The sequence below is a fragment of the Octopus bimaculoides genome, chromosome 15 (genome assembly GCF_046866305.1).
Source record: "Octopus bimaculoides isolate indiv1 chromosome 15, ASM4686630v1, whole genome shotgun sequence".
Lineage (NCBI taxonomy): Eukaryota > Metazoa > Mollusca > Cephalopoda > Octopoda > Octopodidae > Octopus > Octopus bimaculoides.
The window spans coordinates 36657370-36680587 of NC_142942.1; the positions used below are offsets into that span (position 1 = coordinate 36657370).

The 23218-nt window shown below is 35.0% G+C and overlaps 2 protein-coding genes across 2 annotated transcripts in view; both read right to left on the reverse strand.

Annotated features, from left to right (window-relative positions):
- LOC106883807 (uncharacterized) overlaps window positions 1–23218 on the reverse strand; it is a 156977-nt gene that overhangs the window by 29930 nt on the left and 103829 nt on the right. The window lies entirely within an intron of this gene.
- Window positions 1721–21637, reverse strand: LOC128249507 (uncharacterized). Its single transcript, XM_052973265.2, has 2 exons — window positions 21500–21637; window positions 1721–3149 (listed from the first exon to the last, which is right to left on the reverse strand). The coding sequence occupies exon 2, from the start codon at window positions 3045–3047 to the stop codon at window positions 1851–1853; it is 1197 nt and encodes a 398-aa protein (XP_052829225.1). The 5' UTR covers window positions 3048–3149; window positions 21500–21637; the 3' UTR covers window positions 1721–1850.

Consider the following 23218-nt stretch of genomic DNA (forward strand, 5'->3'; position numbering starts at 1 on the left):
TAATAATAATAATAATAATAATAATAATAATAATAATAAAAATAGGAAAAACATGCAATTGTAACATATAACTAACTAAAATAGAAAATAATAACTAGATTGGCCTGCAATTCTGGAGAATTTGTGGGATTTGAAAAGTCTGTTTAAAAGATATATCTCTTGTCCAGTTAATGTATTTTTCCAGTCACATGTCATCTGCTGTAAAGTCATTGTTAAACATAGAAGTTGCTCAAGCAGCAATGTTACCAGTAGCAGATTGTAATGTTATGCCAGTGACTAACCAACACATGGTGGAATTCTTGACACTATTAGAACAGTGCACATAACAGTTGAATGGAGATGAAGGCAATAGAAGATTGTGTTGTGTAACTGGGCATTGTATTGCCCTCATTGCATTTTCATTTGTAGCTTTTTATTATACACTCTGATTCTTATTTGATAACCAAGTACACAATGATCAAACAGAAATTCCACTCCAGAGCAATGATAGTTTACACAGCATTAACAACCTATTGTGTTTCAGACTAACTTGACTTCAATATTTTTATGGCTGCTTTCACACTTCAAGTGAGGTCTGTAACAACTTAACAATAAATTACATCAAACTGAGTCAAGTACCTTTTTTCAGAAATACATAGTGAGATGGCAAGAGAAATTAGTGTGTTTAGCTGCTTAAATATGATTATTTACATGTATTGGTAGTTAAAAAATTGTGCATCAGTGAGTATATGTAATATGGTGTGCTCCAGCTAAGAAACAATGCTTTGGGACACAAAGCTGGTATAAGAATTTTAAGGAAAATAAAGTGGGAAAACAGGATAGGTAACAGAAATGATATATTTCCTGATGATTGGAAAAAGTAAATCAGTAAATTCAGAGAGATGAAGTTTTAAGCAAGAAGGTGGCAAGATGCTAACTAATAATTTACTAATTAAAAAGCAGATACCACATTTACTTGGACATTGGATCTCTTATTCAGCATCAATATTCCATCATCATCATTAACTTTAAACAGTGGTAAAGCTTTGATGGAGCATAAATAAACTTAGCACAGAGTACACAGTTGTATATTTTACTAAATCAAAAACCACTACATGAGAAATACTATTTCTTAAGTAGATATGAAGTTGCAAGGTTAATAAAATGTGGTGCTGTGAAGGGCATGCCTTTATCAAGAGCATTAGTAAATAAAGAACATCCCATTTAAATTGAAAGTGGATTTTGAAGTCAACCAAAAACTTAAAGGTTGATGTAGATTAACATTTCTTGCTTTTATAAAAATTATAAAAACAGTAAGATTATTAAGGATGACAAAAATTTCAAACAAGTCCATTTTCACTCAATTTTGTGAACTTCTATAAAAACTTAGAAGTTAGTAATCATATTTCAGCATATGACAAGAGACAGCAGTTGTAGGTTGTGAGAGAATGGTGACATTCCTTTAAAAGTTTGCAATATCATGGGTACAGCCAATTTGTAGATTAATATATATATATATTCTGTTTTCTTTTGTTTTTTAAAGACATAAATATCACAAATATGTTAGTAGAATATTAGTCTCTTTGCTTGAAGAAGTGAAATGAATTGCTGTATTTGATGGCATACAAGACACACACTGTTTCCTTCCAATGTCTCCAAAAATTATCCCAGATCTTTTATGCAAAGCTGGGCCTATATTACATGCATCGATATGCTAGAAACTGTTTTTCATAAATATGCACAGCTAGAATTGAGATGCATCTAATTATACCTACATGTCCTTTATGCCATCAAATATGTTACGTTCATTTGTAGTGGAGTTGCATGTGTATACACAAACACATATATACCTACATGTGGTTTATTTTAAGCTATAAACGTGTCACGATTTCTACAGAACTTTGCTCAAATAAAAGATTGTCATTACAATGAACAGTCATGGATGACTGCTTTGATACCAAATTGTAATTTGAAGCAAATAAAGATCTGTCCGAATCATATAGTGTTGGTCGGGAATTAGATGTCTGGCAAGAGTGTTGTATATGGATGGGTGCAGTTGCCATAGTGTTTGCTGTGAAACCAATGTTGTATGTAGAAGACGTGTTTTGACAGCAATATCTCCAGCAGCAGATTGTAAAGTTGTGCCAGTGGCTAGTTACCACACTATTAATTTCTTGGCATTGATAAGCATGAAGAACAGCACATGTAATAGACTTGAATAGAGGTAGAAGCAAAAAATAGAGGATTGTATAACTTGGCTTTGTATTGTCCTCATCACAGAAATAGGAAATGGCAATGTAAAATATCAAAGGCAGATATGTCAACAGCCATACTATAATGTGATACTTTGATATTGAGAGCAATCCTGCATATCTTTTGTATTCTTTACTACTCAGAGTAAGGATGTGATCATTGTTTTGTATCCGTCGGTTTAGGCATTGATAATAAATAAGTAAACAAATAGTGATGAAAACACAGTTATTCCAAAGTATTCCAACAAATAGCAAGAATGTGGAACTGTAGTAGCAGAAAAACAAGCATGTGTAATCAAACAACACCCATCCCATCTGAGAAGAGAATCCAATGATAAAAGAACCATTCCAAACAATCACCATGAGAGCAATGACATTTTTCTTGTGCATATGAAACTGCAAGTCAAGCGGCCGTGACAGCCTCACAGAACTGTCTGCTGTCAACCAGAGCAAAGAAAGTGCTGAGGCTGTTGATGCTGTAATAAGAAGGCTTTCTGACAGAAAACAATCAATAGAACGAATTTTGCGATATTCTATATATATTGTTTTCACAACGCCAAACAACCCTATGAGGGCATCAGCAACAATCAAACTTCGAACAAAAACTAATGAAGGGCTTTGACCTCCACTAGCATTTTTTGACTCAATCAGAACAAAACTGTTCAAAATAAAAGACAAGGATCCGAGAACAGCAAATAAAATTTGAATGACAATCAGGTTATTATCCTCTGGCCACTCCAAAGTCTTCAAATTGGAGCAGTTGGAGAAGATCTTTGAGTAGTTATATCTACAACGCATCTGCATGACAGTGGTCATGAGTAGTGAGACCCAAACAGATTAGATTTATCAGCATAAGTATTCCTCCCAACACTGGGTCTGTGCAACACATTTTATATTTGCTTTTGGTTCAGTTGCAATCTGGAGAGTCTAGTTAAGGCATTAGCATGAGAAAGAAGATTAAAAAAAAACCCAGAAAACCTGGATGGATTTTCTTTACAATGAATGGTCAAATATACCTTAAAATCAATCCAACATACAGTTTCACTACACACACAGCATACTAACACTACACTCTTACATATCATTAACACACACACACACACACACACACACACACACACACACACACACACACACACACACACACATACACACACCTCATTCTTCAATTAGTGGAAATGTTATTTTAAAAGATATAAATTTTTTCAGTCCCAAACAGCAACTAATATTTTACATTAGTAAAAAGTGAATGCTCACAAACAAAAGTTAATGCAACCACTAATCACACACACACACACACACACACATTCTAGGCCAGTCGTCTCTAAACACATTCCTATATTTCACAGACAATCCCTGCCATTTTAATGTGACATTAAAAAAAAAAATTATTATTTAGAGAAAATTTATTCATTTTAAAAAGTACTTTGAAAATGGTGAATTCCATATTTTTACAAAATAAATTTCTATCAAATTTCATTAAAAGACACTTTATCTTGTAGAACTCCATAAATTTATAATGGAACCCTGGAGTTCCTTGGAAACCAATTTAGGAAACACTGTCCTAGACCACACACAAAAAAAGCTACTCTTCATCTGAAAAACAGGTCTTCACTGATCAAGACTCCAGAATAACTGATCCATTTTTAAACTGTTAATGTTTTTGGTTCCTTTAGCACTGTATGAAGAACACTAAGAAAGTTGCAATTTTTGATAAGCAAAACTTTTGTTCTTTTCATACACAAAAAAAAAATGCTATCATTACTACAAATGACAAAATATCAAGAGAGTTTGAATGTTATTGCTCTTGATGTAATTGTAATGGTAGTCAAAACGTTAACTGCTAGTCATTGTGTTGCTGTCACCGACTGTTCAATGTGGTAGTTGTCAGCAGCTGTCTGTGTCCATTCACCGTCGAACTACTGTCTCTCAACGCTCTCTCAAAGCTCTCTGTTAAGTAGTCAAGGTGTGCTGAATTTATACTGATGGATGGACTCATAAAAAAGTGTGCCAAAAGATGAAATCGTTACTGGAGCTTACTCCATATGAACTTGTGAGTGATTGTTCAGATTTTGTTGATCATATAGGCAATATCCTAGTGAATCATGACATCAGGGGTATTGAAGTAAGTGCTGAACATTCCCACTACAACAATAAGGATAATAAAATTTACTCCTATCAGCAGACTGAAGAAATAAGAATGAAGGGGGAAGTCTTACATGTTTCTATTCATGAATTATATGCCACAGTATACCTTCAGCTCCATCAAAAGGCCCAGTCCTTGGAGCAGTGTAATGGTTTGTGTACTTCAATGACTGAGATCTATGCCAGTAGAGTGCAAGGTCGTGGTAAGGCTTCTTATGCTGGATAGGTCAAAAGATAGAGGCAAGACTAATATGGAGCCCTTCTCCCCAGAGGTAAAAATGGGTTTGCACAGGGCCAACACCACAAACCTGGAAAGAGGCATTTACAGAAACATCGATAGCAATTAAAACCAACAAGACTTTGGAGAGGAAGGCCTTCCTTTAGAGACAAATAGTGATGGGTGGGCCACACTTTACAGTCCAGAGTTGAGAACAATGAAAAGCCATCCTAGGCCTATGCTCCATAGAGAATGGAAGGCTATGGGAAACAAGTAATATTTTTGCTATGTTTCCTTCCCAACTAACCAAGAGGTAAAGTTTAACTCTTTAGCATTTAAACCAGCCATATCAGGCTCAAATATTCAACTAGTTTTATGTTCACACTGGCATGATCCAACCTCTCACACTTACCCTACCATGTTATTCTTAAAATAAACAATCACGTCATCAAACATGAACAAATAAGCATAACATTTGACAGGATAATCTGAATGCTAAAAGGGTTGAAATGAGCTTCTTTAAAGATTAACTAACAGAAGAAGAACATTTGACAAAGTACCAACATCTATATTTACCTCTTTGAATGCAAAGACACACACACACATATATAACAATCTTAAAGCTCTCCACACACATAAAAAGCTACACATGCACACATGTGCGCAAACACACATACACACTCACGCATGCACACACATGTGCACATACTATAATTCATACATATACACACGTACCCTATTGTTACAGCGACATTACACTTTTTAACCTTTATGTGCAGCATGCACATCGTATTTCCTTTTTTTGCTACATCATCATTGCATTTAATATATTTCATCCACTCGCATGGTACACATGCTGCATGCATCTCATTGCACATATACAGCTTATTGTTGCATACATATATCACTCCTGTTGTTACTGCTGGCCTGTATGAGGATACCAGTTTGTATATAATGTGTCCATACACACAAATAAAACAGTAAAGATATAAGTTGGAGAAAAGAGTGGATGTGTTTGTGTGCGTGTGCATGAATGCGGGTGTGTGTGCATGTGAAAAAGTAAGAGTAAAAATATGCTTTTGTCTGTAAGAAACTGAAAGAGAAGGAAACAGAGTGTGTAGTTGTGGGTTAGTGGATGTGTATAAGATATATATATATATATATATATATATATATATATATATATATATATAAGTAAAAGAATGATGCGAAGCACACAAGAGTGTGTGGTGTGTGCATATTTGTGTATAGTGTATATGTGTGTGTGTGTGTGTGTGTGTATGTACACTTGTACATGTATATACATACAGACACGTGTGTATATATATTTTACACACGTGTTTGTATATATGTATATGTGTATGTTTGTGAAAGAGAGAGGAGACATTTAATGATTCCATCAGAGGAAAGCACTATGGGTCAACTTAATACAGACAGAAATGGCAATTGGTTGATTAAACTGAACAAAAGGAGTTGTCCCTTGCCTGAGACTAAGGTTGACATGTTGAGAGGATGAAGATGTTGTATGGGCCACCCCCCCCCCCCCCGGCTCCCTTGAGAAAAGCAGAAGCATCAAAACTCCATTAATGGACATATACATCCATATATATATATATATATATATATATATATATATATATACACACACACACACACACATACAAACGCACACATACACACACACACACAAACTGATATCAATTAAGTATATATATATATGCACACACAAATTAATAACAATTAAGTATTGAAACAAGAGAAGTGAGTAGAAATGGGTGAAGGTGTGTGGGAGGGGGAAAAAGATAACAACCTTCCTTCCCATTTGAGAAGAGAGAGGGAAACAAGATTTCATCCACTCCTCTGCTGATATATTGTTGTCATTGAAATGGTGCTGGTGGAGGGAGGGGAGGGGAGGGGAGGGGAGAGGGATAAGGTGGGATGGGGGGGGGGGGGGTGATATTTGTTGTGACTGTAAATGGTGTAGTGGTGGTGATAACAATTGTTGAATTGTTGCTAAATAGGAGAATCAATGAAACAGAGAAAGGGGAAGAAATGAAAGAGAGAGGGGGGAAGAAAGACATAGAGGGAAAGAAAGAGAGAGAGAGAGAGGGAAAGAGACAGAGAGAGAGAGAGAACAGACACACACACTTCACATGCACAAGCACACATACACAAACATACATGTATTGGTTGTGAAACTACGTAAGTGACTCAGGGGCAGAGAGTTTTGCTTAACAACATATATCAATCGAGTTCTTTTTCTTCTGTTTGTATAACACGAACACACACATACACACACGCATATTCATTACAGGCTTTCCATCTTTGTCTACAAAATCCGTTTGCATGGCTATGGTCTGCCTAGGGCTATAGCAAGAGACATTTGGCCAAAGTGCCATGCAATGGGATTGAACCCAGTACCATGTGGTTGGGAAGAAGACTTCTTACCACACTATCACACAGCCATGCCTCTGTGTGTGTGTGGGGGGGGGGATCTTTTTTAAAATGGGGGCCACATTTTTCATTAACGAAACACTTTGAAACTTGGAACACTGGTAGAATGTGTCATATAAAACATCTTTTTCTCTTAGTCTTCTTTAAAAAAAAAGAAATCCATAAGTTATTCCATGTTAAAGTTGTCGTATTTCTGTAATTTCAACCAATCACTGACGTCCATTCAGCCGATATACATTAAGTGCCAACTACATAAACAAACGATTCTGAAACAATTAACCCTAACCCTAACCCTAGGGTTAGGGTTAGGGTTAAAGCAAATTTAAAATGACAAAAGCAAATAAAACGAAGGTATGGAGATTAAATATGCTTTACATCGCTTAATCAGCCAAAGGAGTAAATGTAAACAACTGAATACTTGTCAGTGATTGGTTGAAATTATCGGAATAAGACAATTTTTTACATGAAATAAATTCGAATACAAAAATATTTTTCTGTTCTATAACACAAAATAGATAAGTATACGAAGTTTGAAAGTCTTTCCGTACCAAAAACTCTATGTAAAACATTAATGAAAAATGTGGCCCCCGTTTTAAAATAGATCATGTGTGTTTGTGTGTGTGTGTGTGTGTGTGTGTGTGTGTGTGTGTGTGCACGCGCGCACATTTATGCTTGTAGTACCAAAGCTGCAAATCTGTTAGTGTGTGTGTGTGTGTGTGCCCATGCTTTCTTATTGTATCATTATCTCTAGTTTCACTATCTCTGTTACATTATTTCTTATGTGTCTGTATGTGTGAGAGAGAAAGAAAATGAGAGAGAGAAAGAAAGAGAGAGAGAGAGAGAGTGAAAGTAACCTGTCTAGGAGTGCAATAACTCTAAAAATAAACAGCATAAAAGAGAATTTTAGTCCTGCTAAACAATGTCTTTATAATTGGCAGCACAATAAAATGCAGCCAGTCCTTGATTTTATGATGTTAAGGGCATAGATTAGATAAGATAAACATAAACTTGCCTAAAATCATGTAAGAAAGGCCTAGCCAAATAACATCAGTGAATTTTCCAATTCTTTCTAGAATGTGTTAAAACATTCCAAAAACATCAAAGAGGCTATATTATGTTCTAACCATAAACGAGGAAGCAGAGAAATGTCAGGCTTGTATCACTGCCCACCTTAGAATTTCTATATTTACAACATTCACTCATGGAGTTTTTTTCCCAAGAAATATCTTTTATTTATTTCATAATTAAGAGTGGCAAACTAGCAGAGTCATTAGCACACAACACGAAACACTTGGCGGCATTTCATCCATCTTCACATTCTGAGTTTAACCCATAAACTGCTGGGATTTTGCTGTATGTAACACGAACTGCTGAGCCTATTTTGGGTAAAGATCAACATCGATCTATCACTCGAAAAAAATACTCAGTGTTTCTTAACACCTTCTGTGATTGGCTACACTGTTTCTGGGGTGAAAGGGTATCATGTGTATACATTATACATCATCAAAATTAGGTCAGATCATGCCCTACTTCCGTGGCCACGAACATGGCCTGTCACACTGTCACATTGGCCACTGAGGTGGCCTATCACACTGTCACGTTGGCCACTGAGGTGGCCTATCGCAGTTTATGGGATAAATTCCAAGGAGGCCAACTTTGTCATTCATCCTTTTGGGTTTGACAAACTAAGTACGAGTTGAGCACTGGGGGGTCGATATATTCGACTTACCTACTTGCCTGAAATTGTTCACCTTGTGTCAAAATTTGAAATCAATATCTTATATCTGAAATTAATAATGGACTGTCTTTACAATCACAAATCATAAACAGGCATTTTCAGTTTTCTGTTCCTCTGTACACAAACAAACTTATATCTGCTTAATATAAATTTTAACCATTACATATCCATACAATCTACCTACTGTTCTTTTTCTTGTTCCTCCCACAACCTATCTCCGAGCTCCAGGGTTTAAACACATGGAGTTATTTCCCATATTTGCTGAAAAATGAACATAAAATTTCTGGCTTGTATTTTTCCACACAAATTTATTTCTAGTTCACTTTAGTAGTGCTAGCTATTTTTAGTCATGTTCTATGTATTAATATATTGATAATAACTAACTTATTGATTTTATGTGTGTTTGGTGATTCTGAATTATCTAATCTCTAAATGATTCTGTTTTCCTACATCAATAAATGTATGATCTTGTAAATTTACTTTATTCTTCACTATTTTAGCACATATGGGAAAAGGTTATGTTCCACTGAAGAGGTCAAGATGTGACTGAATCTGCCTTGGGTTGTCTTCTCTTACTAACTAAAACATAATAATAATAATAATATGTCATAGAGATGTGTGTGTGTGTGTGTGTGTGTGTGTGTGTGTGTGTGTGTGTGTGTGCATGTGTGTATGTGTATTACCTGATTTAAAACAGTATCAATTTCTTTTCCATACAATATTACTCTCTGGAACTCAGTTGGAACAGTTTGAAACTAGCATTAATCTACTTCAACCACAACCAATTATCATCTTGGGCAAGTATCTTCTACTATAGCCCTGGGCTGATCAAATCCTTGTGAATGGATTTAGACGGAAATTGAAAGAAGCCTAGAGAGAGAGAGAGAGAGAGAGAGAGAGAGAGAGAGAGAGAGAGAGGGGTGTTTGTTTGTTTGTTACTGGCTAAAGGGAAAGCCAGCTCTGCCCCACCTCAGACTAGGAAAAAAATTAACGAACCAAGCTGTTTAGACTAAATCATATGATTATTGCTATCATAACATTGTTATTTCTGACTAATTATTTCTCTTTAACACATAGCTTCCTTCGTTTCCTTCAGTGATTTGTAATAAGTTTATCTGGTGTTCTCACTGAGTCACCTCAAATTACATTACACCCAGTTAATACCACATTACAGTTTAGTCTGTCTCACTTCACATCACTCAACAATTAATGTCTCAGGTTCCTTCCTAAATAATAAACTACACTAATCATTTTGTTATTTTTGCAGCAGCTGTGGTGGTGTGGAGGTGGCGGTGGTGACAGCTACAGTTGCAATGCTGGTTGTTGTTGTTGGTGGTGGTGGTGGTGGCGGCGGCAGTGGTGATGGCAGTGGTGATGGCAGCAAAGGTGGAGGAGGAGGCGGCGGCGGCAGTGGTGATGGCAGCGACGGTGGTGGCGGAGGAGGAGGCAGCAGCGGTGGAGGAGGAGGAGGCGGCAGCGGTGGAGGAGGAGGAGACGGCAGCGGTGGAGGAGGAGGAGGCGGCAGCGGTGGAAGGAGGAGGTGGCAGCGGTGGAGGCGGAGGTGGCGGTGGCGGTGGCAGCGGTGGTGGTGGTGGTAGTGGTTAGGGGTAATGCTAGTTGTATGTGGTAGCAGTGGTGGTGCTGGTGGTAATGACAACAGCAGTAAGAGATATATCATTAATATTCTCTGTGACCATTCAGGTCATTTGTAGTGTTAGAGATGGAAATAAAAACAACCTTTCCACACAGTAACTTTAATAATATATCATCAGTTTAGTACAGAAGTGACTTTTAGCATGTATGCTATTAGCAGCAGGAACACCACATTGTTCTGCCTCTATCTGCATTTCAGATCTTGGGCAAAGTGCAAATCATATATCAGTGTTGTCATCATCATCATTATTATTATTGTTATTATTATCGTCATCATTGGCACCACAGTTTATCATCATCATCATCATTTTACTCCAACTGTCCATACTGGCATGGGTTAGACAGGCCTGCTCATATAGATGGATCAGTTGGTGGGGAGTGGACATTATTTTGCTTGTGTTTCATTTTAGGGGCTGGATTTCATTTCATTTTTGGGGCTGCATGCTCTTCCTAACACCAACCATTTTACAGAATGTACTGGCTGCTTGTTTTCATGCCAACAGAACTAGAGAAATGTCATGTCTTTGACAAAAACTTAAAGGGACTCAAACCTAAAAGGTAGAGCAATGAAAGAGGTAGAAAAGGAATAAGAGTATACTGATGACATGGGATAACAACATGACAGACAGTTCAGGAGGGGCGGGTTAACTGAGCACAAGTGGTCTAATGTAGCCACCTACACTTAGATGATGAGAGGGTCCGATGTGGTCTGAGTACTGAGATGGAAAAGGGGTGGGTGCTGTACCAGAAAACTGCACAAAAGAGTGATGGGGTGAAGGTCAAAACAGGTAGAGAGATAAACAGATTAGAAGCGATGCACAGATTTACTGATATCTTAAGTCACTTCAGAGCAAGACAAAGTGTAAATTCAAAAGAGGAGGGTGCAAAAGAGTGTTGTTGTTGTTGGCACTCCATCGCTTACAACGTCGAGGGTTCCAGTTGATCTGATCACCGGAACAGCCTGCTCGTGAAATTAACGTGCAAATGGCTGAGCACTCCACAGACACGTGCACCCTTAACGTAGTTCTTGGGGAGATTCAGCATGACACAGTGTGAAAAGGCTGGCCCTTTGAATTACAGGCACAACAGAAACAGGAAGTAAGAGTGAGAGAAAGTTGTGGTGAAAGAGTACAGCAGGGTTCGCCACCACCACCCCTGCCGGAGCCTCGTGGAGCTTCAGGTGTTTTCGCTCAATAAACACTCACAATGCCCGGTCTGGGAATCGAAACCGCGATCCTATGACCGCGAGTCCGCTGCCCTAACCACTGGGCCATTGCGCCTCCATGCAAAAGAGTGTAATCTATTGTAAACAGTAAATAAGTGATAAAGGCATGGGTGAAAGAATGCAATGTTTAGCAACAAAAGCAAGGGCAACAGATGAGCTACAAAGGCAGGGGCAAGTGAATGCAATGTGTGACAAACAGAAGAGAGAGACCCACTGCCAGTAATATACTACAATGCAATTAATAAAATAAGGGAAGGAGGGTGGGAGGGAGTGAGAGATGAGTAATAAGAGCATGGGTGCAGGAAGCAAGAAAGATAAAGGCCTAGGCTAAAAGAATATAAAAGACAGTGGATGAGCAAAAGACAGATGAGTGAAAAAAGGGACAGATGAACAGATAGATAGATTAGAATAGATTTCTCTTCCATGCAGTAGAATATTTACTTTTATTTCATTTTATACAAAATAAATTTGTAGTCACAACTTCTGAGGATACTAGAGTTGATATGTGTAGACAAGACACATTTTGGTAAATAGCTTTTTATTTGTAGTTTATGATTTTGCAAAGCATAGTGTTTTCTATTCAATATCAAATAACATTTTGGTTCATTTTAAATTGAAAATATTATTTCACAATAATGTACCAAATTTGAAATTCTGATTTCTAAAAGTATTGGTTTGTTGATAAAATTTAGTTTTAAATGAAGTGATTGTTCAATTAATATAGAATGCTGATGTCAAATTTATATTGACAATGGGACAATGTTCCAATTCCTTGATCTGGAAAATATTTTCCAGGAAACAATTTTGGTGAGAAGGCTGTGTTTATAATTTAGATTGATTTGATTTTATTAATTTTTGTACAAAAATATATGTAGCTGAGTATGACATTTTAATAATATTTTGGCTGAAGAACTTGAAGTATTTGTCCTTCAGAAAGAAATATTGGGGCTAATGCAGAATCACATCTTTCCTTGAAAAATGTATTTTTTTGAAAACAATTTTTCGGATTTCCTATGTTTTAGATGTCAGAGATTATGAATATGCAAAAAAAAAAAAAAAAAAAAAAACCTTTACAAATTTCACAAAACAGACCTTTCCAATTTTTTTTTTCAGCGTATTTCTATGTTTTCAATGATGGAGATTCCAAATATGCAAGAAACCAAGTTTTCAAAATTTTAAATTTAATAAGCACATTGTTATGTATACAAAGATATATATATATATATATATATATATATATATATATATATATACAGATAGATAGATATGAATAAATGGATAGGGATAAATAGAGTTACAGACAAATAAATAAATGGATGAAAAAGTTCAAAATTTAAAATTAGGGTAGGGGGTGAAATTTGAGTCCCTTATTAAACTTTATAACATTAATTATTAAACACATTAATGTTTGTCTCTCATAAAATGGTATATATTTGATTTACATTTAATTATTATTTAGAATTATTTAAGGGAAACACAAGTGAAACACAAATTCTTTTCACTTTAATGTTTTTGTCTATATTTAATTTCAATTTGCATATGTTAGTCCATTTGTTACGGTCTCTTTAAGGTAAACAAAATCAAAATTTTAAATTGGAGGTGGGGTGAAATTTGCAAAGGTAATTTTTGGGGGCATATTTGTAATTACTGACATCTAAAATGTAAGAATCCGAAATTTTTTTTTTCAAAAAATTCCTTTTTTTTGAAGAAGTCTGATTCTGCATTAGCTCCAAAATATTTATTGAGGTGATTGTTAATAATTGTAAATTATAGGTGGATTGTACCATACAAAGGATCTTTTGCTGTATTAAATTTTGCATTGTCATGGTATGTTACCTTTTCTGTTTTATCTATTTGTGTAAGTGCTTCATTATAATATATTGTTGGATAAATTGTTGAAACCTTGCTCATTATATGATAAATTAAAAAATTCTAAGAATACATTTTTTACTAAATATTTCATATTAATCAATGCGGTTTGGAACACCTGTACCTTTTGTATTTCAGGCACTATATCATCAAACCAGAATCAAAACACAAAGTTATTGATCTTTATATGTATATATCAACAAATTACCCATGGCCATAAGATACCTAATGTTATATAGGAATACACTACCCTAAACACTACCAATGATAAATTTTCAGAGGAATGGTCTAAATGAATATAACACATAATTCTAAAATACAAACTTAAAACACCATTAAAATACAAACTTAAAACAAACAAATAATTCATCTTTATAGCAATAGTACTCAACTAAAAGAAGTTTAATATTATATCTACCAGTTGTATTCGAGTATAAATATCTATTTTTATAACCATTAAAAGAATTCTTTTCAAATCTTTTTCTCCATATACTCTTTGTTATTATTGCTCCTGTGCATCTGCCACATACAAATACTACTTTCTCCATTAACCTACTTGTAAAACCACTGCACATCTTGAGTGTCCTTAGCTTGCACTGAGTATGCTGTATGGAATTTCTACCAACTTTTTTCTGTATAACAAGTAAAGCTATTTTCCTGAAGAGAGTAGAAGAATCCTGTCAGTTTTCCTGCTTACCAGAACTTTGGTCTTTGCTAAGTAAACTTTAAGGCCCTTTGATTTCAAATTTCGCTTCTACACCTGGAATTCCATTTCTTATTCTACTATAGATTTTGATTTAAGAATAAGGTCATCAGCATACAGCAATTCCCATGGGCAACTAGACTTAATCTCCTTTATTATGGCTCAAAGGATCACGATGAATAAGAGGCAAATGAGAGCTGAGCCCTGATAAACTCCTACCTGCACATTAAATTCATAGCTTTACCCATTAATTTTGCCTTACTAACAGTATCTCTGCACATGGTTTGTGTGGTTCTCACAAGCCAGTCATCTACCCCTAGCTTCCTCTGTGACCACCATATTGCAGAGAGGACCCTGCTGAAGGCTTTCTCCAGGTTGTCGAATGCTAAACACAGTGGCTTAATTTTGACTAAATACTCCTCCTGCAATTGCCACACTAGCAAGAGGATATCTCTAATACCTTTTCTCTGGCACAAACCAAACTGCATCTCACTAGTCTAAATTTTTCTCTAATTAATTGGGCTATAACGCTTTTTTTAACTTTCATGACCTGATTCAGCAATTTGATGCTTTTGTAATTACTTCTATCAAAGGCATCCCCTTCATCCTTATAGCAGTTGACTATAATACTACTGTGTCAGTCATTGGTATGACACCTTCCTGTATACTCTGATTGACTATGCAGTTAACTAGGTTGTATCCAATACTATCAAATATTTTAAGTATCTTAGCAGTAATCCTTGATGAGCCATAGGCTTTTCCTGTTCCCATATCCTTAATTGTTTTATCTATCAAACTGTTATCAGCTAGAACTAGAATGGCTGGACCCTCTGTTAAATCCATGCTTGGAAGTCCCTCTTTCACCCATACATTCTACACGTTTAATAACATTTCATAATAGTGCTCTCCATGCATCTTTCATTTTAGAATCAGTAAATGCAAGTGTACTATTATCCATCTGCACACACTTCTTATCTACAACATCTCAATTCTGATACACCATCTTGCAATCCAGAACACCTAATCCTCATACATAGAACACTGGCAAACCTCTTTCTTTCTGTTTCTCCCCTTGTAAAATAATCTTGCTACCTAGCTTCTCTCCTAATTACCTGATATAATTCTCTACTATCCTCATTCGTTCAAGCCTATCTCTGCAATTGTCTGGCTGGAACATACACCAGTCGCAGATTTGGTCTGTAACCCTCAGTAGATTGCCTCATAAGAACTTCCAGTTGACTTCTATTATTTATTTCTTTATTGCCCAGAGAGGGCTAAACATAGAGTGGACAAGAAAGGACAGACAAAGGGATTAAGTTGATTATATCAACCCCAGTGCATAACTGGTACTTATTTAATTGACCCCGAAAGGATAAAAGGTAAAGTTGACCTTGGTGGAATTTGAACTCAGAATGTAACAGCAGACAAAATACCACCAAACATTTTGCCTGAAGTGCTAATGATTCTACCAGTTCACTGCCCTAATATATATATATATCACTGACCTCTATACTATACACCTCTATCTCCGCGTCTATTTCATCAAATGCTTTAGTCAGAACTTCATTAAAACTCTGTGTGTTTAATAAATCCTTACTCTTCTGTATCTCCTTTATAATGCTTGTTTGTGACCCTGAATTCTTGAAGCTCTAAGTCTGAAGTCATTAACCAGTAGCCAATGCTGGAGTGTACATTTTTTATCAGGGAAGGACTCTGCATTTATAACCATACATCTGTCTCATTTTTTCTAGTGAGAATGCACCCAATCTGACTTGTGTACCTGCCAGACTGATAGGTGATCATGTGTCTAGCTGGTTCCCTGAAGTTAGTTTTGCAAACTGTTAGGTCATTTGTATTGCAGAACTCCAAAAGCCTTGTTCCCTCCTTTTATATATACACATATATGCATGGGTGTTTGGGTGGGTAGGTAGGTAGGCAGGCAGGCAGGCAGGCAGGCAGGCAGGCAGACAGACAGACAGACAGACAGACAGACAGACAGACAGATAGATAGATAGATAGATGAAAACTAAATTATGAATTAAATCCAACTCTAATAATGTAAACATTAAATTATGAATTAAAAGCAAATCTAATAACGTAAACATTATTGGTTACACACACACATACATAGTGTATGTGTTTTGTTTATACACCCATTTGCTGCAGGATAGCATCCTGGAAGAGCTCCTGACAATACTGAGTGTTAAAGAACACTAAATGTCCTAGACCAGGTGAGACAACTTGCTTTGTGATGACTGAGAATGATGGATATCAATATTTCACCATTGCTGTATCTCCTCATTGTGATGTACCTGAAATACCTCAAAAGGAAGCAAATCACCAATCTAGGACATTCATGTAAATAGCATGAAGTCTATTTGCTGATGTGCTGCAGTGTAGCACATGTAAAAGAAAATTAAATTAAATTAATTATGTCAACAAACCGGAGACTCTGGTGCAACTGAAGGAGAACATCAACAGAACATAAAATGCTTTACACTTGACCACAAACTTAAAGTAATGATATACTACAAAACACCAGAATCAAAGCCTTCTTATCAATAACTACAAATGATCAATGTAATCCAAAAATTCGATTATAGAAGTGGAAATAGTAGTTTTCAGGACTCTCAATGTTACTTTAGACATATTAGTACAACACTTTTGTAGACTCACCATGCATTAACAACAAGGAGCTATTACATAACATTGGACCATACACCACAAAACAAAATATTGGAGGATAACACTTACATGCTTTGTGGAATTCATCAGAGAAATTGAAGATCAGTCATGGAGGTCATACCAATATTTCTATACAATGCTAAAATAACTATGCAAACAACACACAGACATCAAAGGCCATCATCATCATCACCATCATCATCGTCATCATGGTCATCATCATCATTATCATTATTATTATTATTTCACGTCTGTTTTCCATGCTGGAATGGGTTGGACAGTTTAAAAGGAGATGATGAGCTAGAAAACAGCACCAAGCCCTAGTGTCGGCTTTGGCATGGTCTCTACGGCTGCATGCTCTTCCTAATGGCAACCACTGCCCAGAATGTACAGGGTGTTTTTTTATGTGGAACCTGCACTGACAAGGTCACCAAATAACTTGCATGGCAAAGACCCCCTCGACTGAGATGGGGGAGTGGTATTAAAAGAGGTGGCTGTATGCCAGGTGATGAGAAGTTACACTATGATAGGACAGAAACAGGTGTCTTGCTGTAGAGAATACATGGCTAATCTAGAGGAGGAGGAGGAGAAGAAGAAGAAGTGCTAGGGCATACCCAAGTGGAGTAGTACAAAGGATTAGACAGAGTAAAAGAGCAGGGAGATCAAGAGAGTGTAAAAGGGGAGTAGCAGGATGGCAATGGTACAGTTTGCAGGGAGAGGAGAGAGAGAGAGATGACAAAATGGTGTTAGGCTGCAAGAGCTGGGGGGGGGGGGGGGAGACAAGCATAGTGCAAGATGAGATGCTAAGTGTATTCAATTCTTGAAAATGAGACTCTGAAGGTTTGGAAATGGTGAAAACAAAGTTGGGAAGTTTATAGCTCCAAACAAGATGTAAAATATCAATATGAAATTGCATAAAATCTACAATGAAAAAGATAAAACTAGAACGCAATTATGTATTTAATGAAACACACACACACATATTCACATACTGCATATAGGCAAAGACAAGGTCAAAACAGTGTTCAATGCTAAGAGAACAGTACTATTTACTATAACAGCTGTTATAATCATCCATGTATCTATCTATCTATATATATATATATATATATATATATATATATATATATATATATATATATATATATATATACATACATATATATATATACATACATATATACATATATATATATACATACATACATATATATATACATACATATATATATACATACATATATATATACATACATATATATATATATGTATATGTATGTATGTATATATATTTTTTCTTTATTTGTGAATTAAGGCTACCATTGGTTTCATGTAAAGAAAAATAGGAAAATATTTTAGTGTCTTAACAATTTTTCAAGCTAATCATATGGAGAAAACAGTTTCGCTTCATTCACAGGATTTCTTGTAAATTCGCATAAATAAAACAATTTACGAGAAATCCAATGAATGAAGCGAGACTGTTTTCCAAAATGGAGGCAAACACGTCTCTCAATGTGATCGGATTGAAAAATTGTTAAGATACTGGGATATTTTCCCACTTTTCTTAGCATGAAGCCAATGGTAGCCTTAATTCACAAATAAAGGAATTATATATCCACTAAAGCGGTGTTGAGCACTCATTTCATCATTCAACATTTACATGTATGAATATATATATATATATATTGACACTCAGAAAAAGTGATTTAAGGTGGAAAAAAGACAGGGTGTGATGTTTTGAACTTGTTCTTTGTCAGAAAACGGAAGGTAGAAAAAGTCCTGAGATATACATATATATATATATATATATATATATATATATATATATATATATATATATAGAGAGAGAGAGAGAGAGAGAGAGAGAGAGAGAGAGAAAGAGAGAGAGAGAGAGAGAGAGAAAGAAAGAGAGAAAGGGGAGGGGGATATAGATATATCTTTTCTTTCTTATGCTTGTTTCAATTTTTAGATTGTGGCCATGCTGGGGCACTATCTTCAAAAACTTTTAGTCAAGTGAATCAACCCCAGTACTTATAATAGTTTTTTAAAACCTGGTACTTATTTTATCAGTCTCTTTTTCTGAACCATCAACTTACAAGGACATAAACACACCAACATCGGTTGTCATGGAGTAGGGGATAAATACAGGCACTAAGACACACACACACAAGCAGACAAACCTACATATATATATATATATATATATATATATATATATATATATATATATATATAAACTTCCTGTTGACAAAGAGTTCATAATTCCAACTAAAAAGATTTGTCTCCCCTTACACACACTTCCTGTTTTGACACCACACTTCCTGCTTAACACAAACTTTTAGCCCCTTCTCTCTTTTTTTTAAACCTAACACAACTCTCAATTTTCATGCATCCTTATTTTTCCAACCATTATCTACATGAATTACCATTGAACTTTAAAAGCTCAAAGACAATATAATGTATTGGTATATTTATTTTTTTATATATTATTTTTTTTATATATTATTTTTTTCATTTTTTACTTTTTTGTAAAAAACATTTTCATTCTCCCTCTTCTTGAAAATTTGCCATGCAACGAAAGCCGGTTAGAAATCTTTATTAAAATATTCTTCCAGTTTAGCATTCTGCTTTATTATTATTTTTCATTTTCCTATTATTTCTCCACGTGCGGTTAACACAACCCCACTATTTACTGACTTATATATATATACATACACATATATGTTCAACGGGTTTCTTTCAGTTTCCATCACATCAACTAATTTATGCAGGAGAGATGACAATGCAAGTGTACTGTGAGATATGTGAGATATGGATAACACCCATGTTCTTTTAATGACAGAGACACATAGGAAGTCAGTTATCAGAATGCAGGTAGTCGGTGACAAAATGACTGCAAATTACAAAGACTGGAAATGATGATGATGATCCACAACTTAGTAAGCAATCCTTCCTTCCTCAGCCACTGATCTGTGAAAGCAGTATTACCACCACCCAAGTTGGTGCAAATCCAAAACAGAAAGGTGCAGGAAATGGAGGCAGGTAGAATTTTGATATTGATTTGCAAACAGTTGGAGTACCATCTGGCACCACAATCTTGTATAGGCTACAAGCTTTACAATCATCACTAAACTTATATGAACTGAACTCATAAAAAAATACTCAAGTGAAAGCATATGAATGTTAAAGTATTCACAACATACAAAAGCATTAAGCAATCTATGTTAGAAAATTCATCTATTATCTTGGCATCAATTACATTATAAATATCAACAAGAAACCACCTGAAATGCTGCAACCCAAATCACAACAGGATACCAACATCACACATTTATACAACAAAACGTGTACTCACATTAAACATACAACCTGCAACTCTAACAGAATCCACAACACATATCCTACATTCACAACAAACAACTTTATCAACTAAAATTACTAATATAAATAATTTTTTACAACAAAAAACTACACCACTAACATCCCTGCAGCCCCAGAAGTCACATATGAACTAACACAAATAAACCTACAAGCAATACATACATATTCATTCACAAATAAACAAAAACTACTACTCAGACACATTCAAACTGTACCGGCACAACTCAGAACTAACTGTTTTTTCCTTAGCATACATATACATATGTGAACTAAATATGGATTACCTTTACTTTGATCCCATAGTGGCAGCCAATAATTTTGGTAGCTAAGACCTGCCTGAGAGAGGGATTCCACAAAGGGCAATACTCTGAAGGGATCCCTTCAAAGACACTAAAACCTGATTAGAACACAATGTAATTAAAAGATATACAGCAGTGTTTTCCAACCAATTTTCTCCAACACCCCAGAATAATTTTCCAGAAAAATGTATGCCCCACCTGTGGTTGGAAAAAAACAACTTTATTTTTAATATTTCATTATAATATACTTTCCTTAAAGAAATATCCACACTAGAGCATTAGAGTAGCACTATACTGTAACAAACAGTCTTCACACAATATGCTTCGCTGGAGGGATTGGTTTGGCTAGGCTGAGTGTAGGTGTAGTATGTTTGCGGTGTAAAAAAAGATTTTCATAATTCTATGTCACACTAAAAAGAAAAAAAATTGGATCCCACACTCCATCATAATTTTTCCAAGCCCCTGTGGGGTGTATGCCTCACATTAGGAATCACTGATGTATACAATTCATATCAAGCCAATACTGGAGTGGACAAGTAAAACATAAGTTGATGTGACCCAAAATACTGACTAAATGTTTTTGGAAAACACAATAAACCAAGAGCTAGAAAGTGTGGAAAAGAAGTGGAAAGACAGACAGAGAATGAATAGAAATTGATGAAGTGATATAGTCAATATGACAAAAACAAAGGAAGAATAGAGATAAAATAAGAGACAAAAATGGAAAAGAGAGATAAGAGGATAATTGAATATGAAGAAAGAAAAAGACAAACAAAAATGAGATAAAATTGTAAAATAAGGAGAAAAGAAAGAAGGATAAATAGTTTTATATGAAAACAATTTTGAAAAATGCAATGCATTAAAAAAAATAGTTTATAACAGGAAAAGTAAAAGGATACAAGGCCACCAACCAAAAAATATATCCACTTTGCAAAAATTTTCAGATAATAAGGCAAGTGAAAAATAATAACAAATGACATTAGGTAATTATCCAATTGTTTTCTTGTTAGAATATCCAGGTATAGTGTAAGGTGAGGCATTTCACTGAAATAATACCAATTGCTCAGTACAAAGGTGACAATTTATTGGGTAGTGCCAGTTGTTGGTCAGGAGGAGCAGCCAATGAAATAGGAAGAGATGAGCCACAGAATTAAAGACACTTGCTGGTTGGTTGTTAGCTGGTTCATTGTTCAGCTAGTGGAAATCCACACATTTTATATCAATCAGGTTTATTGAAAGTTGAGGTTGCTTTCCATAGAATGTAGGACAAGAGGTTATCCCCTAATTTTGCACCCACCACTTTATATAGAAACTACTATTGCTTTCTTATTGTTTTTTTTTTTATTAAACTCATTCATTTTACTTTTTATTATTTTATTTCTATTAACTTTTCTATTGTATTTTAATATTTTCTTTTAATTACAATTAACAACTTAATTAAGGTTGTTGACATGAAATTATAGAAGTATGTGTTACAAATTTTTCAGAACAGAAAATTGAGAAAGTTGACTTAGTGGTTAAAAGAGAGTGAGATAGAAGTAATTACTTTTGGCTGTCAATAAATATCATGTAACAGATGTAGAATTTAATGTGTTCCATTGTGAGCTTGGATGTAACATACCTTCTAGTTCATATCTTTTCTCTTTCATATTTCAAACTAGATTTTTATCTCAATTTGTGTGCGTGAGAGAGAGAAAGACAGGTAGTCAGAGACAATGTGTATTCATATGTGCATGTGTTTTTATTTTAGTTACATGAGTGTTTACGCACATGCTATTTATGTAAAAATGAAAATAATTTAAACTTTTATCTTTTTAATTAAATAATATTTAAACAGAAATGAACTGATGTAAATGAGTTGAAAAAAATATATATGTATATAAAAACTAGAATATTGTCAATCCAAGCACGAGAATCACATCAAATAAATTAACTTCAAGAAACAAAAAAGACAATAACAACCACAGCTGATTCTATGGAGTAAATTTACGTATTGTATTTTTGTCCTGATTATTATTGCAGTTCAACTTATTTTCAGCATTTGTGCAAATAATTCACAAACATTTATCTAAACCAGTAATTTTTCTCTTTTTATTTCTTTCCTATTTTTCATTTCTTTTTTTTTTTTTTTTTTTATAAATCTCAAGACAAGTTTAAAAGGGGCAAAATACAAACAAACCTAAATAAGTAGAAACAAAAACTGCAGTTATTTATTTTGTCTGGCAGAATAAAAGATTTTACTGCCTACAGTCTAGATAGGTGCAAGAATTTCAGTTGTGCATAAAAGCAGAAGTAATGGTTAAGACCAGCAGACATGAAATTATATGCAAAGTAAAATCACTAAGATGATTCTTGTTGGAGAGTAATGAGCAGGAGTACAATGTGTCCCTGACAGAAATTACAGTGCTAGAATAGTGACACATACAAACATACATACACACAAACATATATATATGATGGACTCTCCCAACAAAAATGATGTTTGAGTGTTCAACTTTTGCAAAACATTTCATTTCGAGTTGCCCTGCAATCACTTCAACACCTGACATGTGGTACACTGTGCACCTGTTCAGGCAACATTGATTTTGATGGAGGAAGAGAGTGAACTAATGTACATC